The following is a 4,590-nucleotide window of genomic DNA, read 5'->3' as shown; positions in this document are numbered from 1 at the left end:
GCAGCTTGCCTCTTCTGCTGGATCTTCTGGGATGAAGTGGTATAATCAGGGAAAGGCGGTCCCTCAGATAACCCAGCCCTATGCCACGAAGGGCTTTAAAAGTTAAAAACAGCATCTTGAATTGGCCCCTGAAGCAGATTGGCAACCAATGCAGCTCCCGGAGCAGACACGTCACATGTGCTGTTGTAGAAGCATTTTGTACCTGCTGAAGTTTCCGGATACTCTTCAAGGACATCCCCATATTATGGTAATCCAATCAGGAGGTAACTGGGGCATGAGTGATTGTGAGGAGAGCCCTCTGATCCAGGAATGAGTGCAGCTGACATCCATGATTGCACCTGCTCACTGACAGTGATGTTCGGTGAGGTTTATGGCTGGTGAGGCACTGACACAGTGGTGGGTTTCAAATATTTTTAAACTTGTGGACTTCAACTCCCAGAATTCCACAGCCAGGCATGCTCAGTTCTGATTTAAAACAACAGCATTTGTTTTTCTCCTTTGCGAAATAAATTTCCTTTTTTCATTTTCTTTTTCTTCTCCCTTCCCCTCCTTCCTCCCTCTCCCTTCCTCCCCCTCTCTCAAACACACACACACACACACACACACGGGATTAGACTATTTCTCCTACCCCCTTCCCTCTCTCACTCACTCACTCTCAAACAAACCCCCCCACACACAAAAGTTGGATTGGATATCTTTTCCAGTGGCTTGAAAGCAGCTCCTCTGCCATCCCTCCCATTCCCCTGCTGCCTTCCCCAAACACCTCCACCATTGCAAATGCAGCCTGCTGTCTGGGTGGGAAATGCCTGGAATGCAATAAAGCCCACTCATTCACCTTCTATTTATTAGACTTTTATCCTGTACTTATAAATTTATGACTTTATAAGTAATTCAAGGTGAAGAACATACATAATATTCTTCCTTCCTATTTTTCTCACAAAAACAGCCCCATGAGATAATTGGGCTGAGAGAATGACTGGCCCAAAGTCACCCAGTTCTGGAACTGGAGGCCTCAAAGCTATTCAGTCATTTCCAAGGCTCAACTGAAACCTGTTGTTCCAAGTCAGACCCTTACGGCCTCTAGACGTCAGGAAAAGACATTCATAGCATTGCTTATGTCATTAGGGAAAGAGATATATAATTGATGAATATATCTGATCAGCATGCTGAAGATACCTCATTCTATGGGAATGGATGTGCTTGCCCAGCAGATTCATATAGGTATTGAATAGGAATGGAGAGCGCACCTAATCACGTGGCACCCAATATACAATAATAGGGGCTGTGGGTGGGATCTCTCTTCCCCAATCATCAGCGACCAAAATTGACCTTGGAGAAACCAGTATAAGAGGGCTGCCCATGCTTAATCCTGCTCTTGCCAGTGATCACCCAAAAGCACAACCAATGTAATTTTCAACCCGTACTCAGATCTGAATTCTGACTGAAAGAAATCCTGGTAATCTGCTTCACCAAAGTACACCAAGTTGTTGTACAACCAACTTCTCAACCCCTTTCATCAGAACATGGAGGTTATACTGGGTGAAAGCTGTCCAGTATTCTGGAGTCCAGCAATGGCCTCTTGAAGAGGGGATTAAACCAAACCATCTTTTAGAATAGGACCCTTTCACTCAAGGAAAAATTCACAAGAATCCACTCATACGATGCCCCCCTCCAAGCTTTTTTAACAAGCCAGAAGAGGCACTGATCTAAAGAGCAGGTAGCTGGGTTTACAATCCCAAGGATGCTATCCATTTCTTCAGACCCAAGAGGGTGAAACCATTTCCAGATAATCAGGCAAGACTTCTCCCCAGACCTGCAACAAGGCTGGCATCTAACCCCAAGCAAATTTAAGTGACTTTTTTCCAGCAGATGCTGAAAAAAAGATGCTGGAAACAGCAAAGGACCGGGCCATGGTGCCTCTGCCAGTGAAAACGGAGCTCAGGAGGCTGTGCATGCCCCCCCCCCCCGGCTCCGTTTTAGCTGGCAGAGGGCTATCAAAACAAACTAAAAACAAAAGGAGAAATGTTTCCCCTTTTGCATTTGAGCATGCAAGAAGGGACAGGAAAAAAGAAAGAGGAAAGACAAAGATAAAGAAGGAAAGAGAGCAAGGAAAGAAAGAGAAGGAATAAGAAAGGAGAATAAAGAGGGAAGGAAAAAGAAGAAAAGGAAGATTATAGTTCTGCCTTAGCACTTGGCCACCACAGGTGCCCGACACGAATCCTGTGTCACGCCCCCACAGCCATGCCCACCATGGCCAGTCCCCCACAGCCACACCCCCTACCCCTCCGAGGTCAAACACAACCCTGAAGTGGCCCTCAATGAAATCGAGTTTGACATCCCTGCCCTATAGTAATATAGCCCAGTTACCCTGCATCAGTATGCCTTCCAAAATAAATGGATTCAGACTGGCAGGCTTCTTATACGGTCACAACAGGAAAGTAAATGATGGCATCCCCTTCAGCAGATCATCTAGTGAGATCTGAATGATCAAGGGGATCAATAGTCTGACTCATGGAAAGGAGCTCCTAACATCCAGGCACTGTGCCTGCTGTCTACTGATAACAAGTACAGTGATCCCTGTGGAAGTGGCTAACTGGATGGTCAGTTGGCTGTTCTGCTATTCTTTCATTACCTGAAACATTCCTAGATATATTTTCTTCAGTGTCCTGCTTTTCCAGTCAAATGCATAAACAGGAGAGTTTGAAGATTAAATTAAAATATCACAAAATCTTTTGCAATCTCAGAGAATCAATTCAAATCATCTAATGCTGTCAAGTTTCAGCAAATCATTTTAAATGCATAAAAGGAGCAATACTCTGATTGGTAAATGTTTCTGAGAACAATTACCTTGGGATTTTAGCCACTTAGTAGATGCCAATTTAATCCTATATATTTTATATGTATGAAGACCTATATTTAAACTCTTGGCAGTGTCACAAAGAAAATAAAGAAAGCTCCCTCACGTTGTAATTAAGTTCATATCCTCCCCTCCCCTCCCCTCCCCTCCCCTCCCCCATACACCATACCACACACCACACATACCACTATACCATATTTGGATCTCAGCTAAAAGTTGCACATGGCTATTATATTTTTACTTTCATTACCAAATATACAGAAAAGTACCAAAGTAAAAAAACCAGAACAAAACTTAATTCTGGTATAAATATGAAGTCTATTGAAACATCTTTACTTTCATTGTTGAATGATCCAGATAATATGTCCATTGAAAAGTAAATTATGCATTCTAGCGTACTTGATCCTAAAATCAAGACCTTGGCTGTTAGGTACTGTGTATCAATGGAGTCAGGTAAAATCTGATATTTGAAAGGTCACTTCTTTCTCTTTTTTATTTTTTTGAGACCACCCATTTCACTTTCTGAAGATGGTTGGAGAAAAAAGATGCAATGTTCAATTATGAACTATGAACTATCTTCTTCCAGAGCACATCAAGATGTTTATCATACCAACCTAACATGTTCCCCATTACACATTGGTCCAAACTGTGCTTTCAACTCTGATGGGAAAGACATTATTTATAATGTTCAGAGCAAGATGGTATTCAGGCAAAACCCACAAAAGTAGTCCACTATGTATTGTGGCATACAAATCTTGAGATGTTTCTTGATATGCCAAAACATTACTAGCATATGAAAGTCTTTGTACTAGGAACTTATTCCAATAGGTTTGGGTGTTCAATCCATGTAATCATCCAGTCTGGCTTCACACCCTGTGTGAATTCTCTTCGAAACCTTTAGGAAAAATAAAGTAAAATAATGAAAATAATTGCATGTCAAGCAACAAACCCTTTGCGAATGGCCTTAATATTACAAACACAAATGTAATGTCAAAGTGGTGAACAAACATAATACTAGGAATAGATTTAAGACTTGGCTGCCAAATCTCTCAGATAAGAACTGTATCCCTTAAAATAATAATTTAAAAAAGCAGGGATGAGCAGCAGATTAGACACAAAAATCCAGTTGGAGCCAGAGAAAAGCTGTAAGAATGAAACATAACGTTCCTGTCATTCTGACATTTCTTTGGAATACACTTACTGTACATTGTTCTTCCAGAACTGTTCTCTGCTAGAGTGCCTATTGATTATTAGAACCACCTGAGGATTTATCTCATTGGCTTTGATTATTATTGTATGCAAAATCCCTCATATTTTCAAAAATCTCTCCAAAACCATAAGAAAACATGCTAACTTGAAACCTTGATCTTAAAAGAAGGACGATAAATCTATAAGTCATGAACGCAAAGAAAAATACCAACTATGATCACTACGAAAAATTGCAAGAGAATAATTTAAGTGATACAAGATTCGGATGTTTTCGTATTTTAACTATACTCACCAGAAAATTGTTGGGGGGAAATGGAGAGATAACAGAGATCCCTATTCATTTTCATTTTTCAGTTCTTAGAATTGGAAATCTACACAATCTTCTGCATAAGAACCATTCTCTCTAAACTTCTGCTTCTCATTTACAGCTAAGGAGAAAGGTATTCTTAACTGCCTTATTAAAAGCCATCCTCATATTTGGATTTATGTGTGTGAATACTGCTCTGACTTCCAGCACTCTTGAA

At 40.9% G+C, this 4,590-nt stretch overlaps 1 protein-coding gene across 1 annotated transcript in view; it reads right to left on the bottom strand.

The window, feature by feature from the left end:
• Positions 1 to 3,332: 3,332 nt before the first annotated feature.
• MAIP1 (matrix AAA peptidase interacting protein 1) overlaps positions 3,333 to 4,590 on the bottom strand; it is a gene marked incomplete at its 5' end in the record, with an annotated part of 9,300 nt that continues 8,042 nt past the window's right edge. Inside the window, one exon of the mRNA XM_081955925.1 lies at positions 3,333 to 3,752. Within this exon, the coding sequence (XP_081812051.1) occupies positions 3,674 to 3,752 (79 nt within the window). The 3' untranslated portion in view covers positions 3,333 to 3,673. The remainder of the gene's footprint in view (positions 3,753 to 4,590) is intronic.

This window comes from Natrix helvetica (assembly GCF_964273705.1).
Source record: "Natrix helvetica genome assembly, chromosome: 1".
NCBI classification, from domain to species: Eukaryota; Metazoa; Chordata; class Lepidosauria; order Squamata; family Natricidae; genus Natrix; species Natrix helvetica.
The sequence above is the reverse complement of the archived record's forward strand: the minus strand, read 5'-3'. Positions and strand labels throughout refer to the sequence as shown.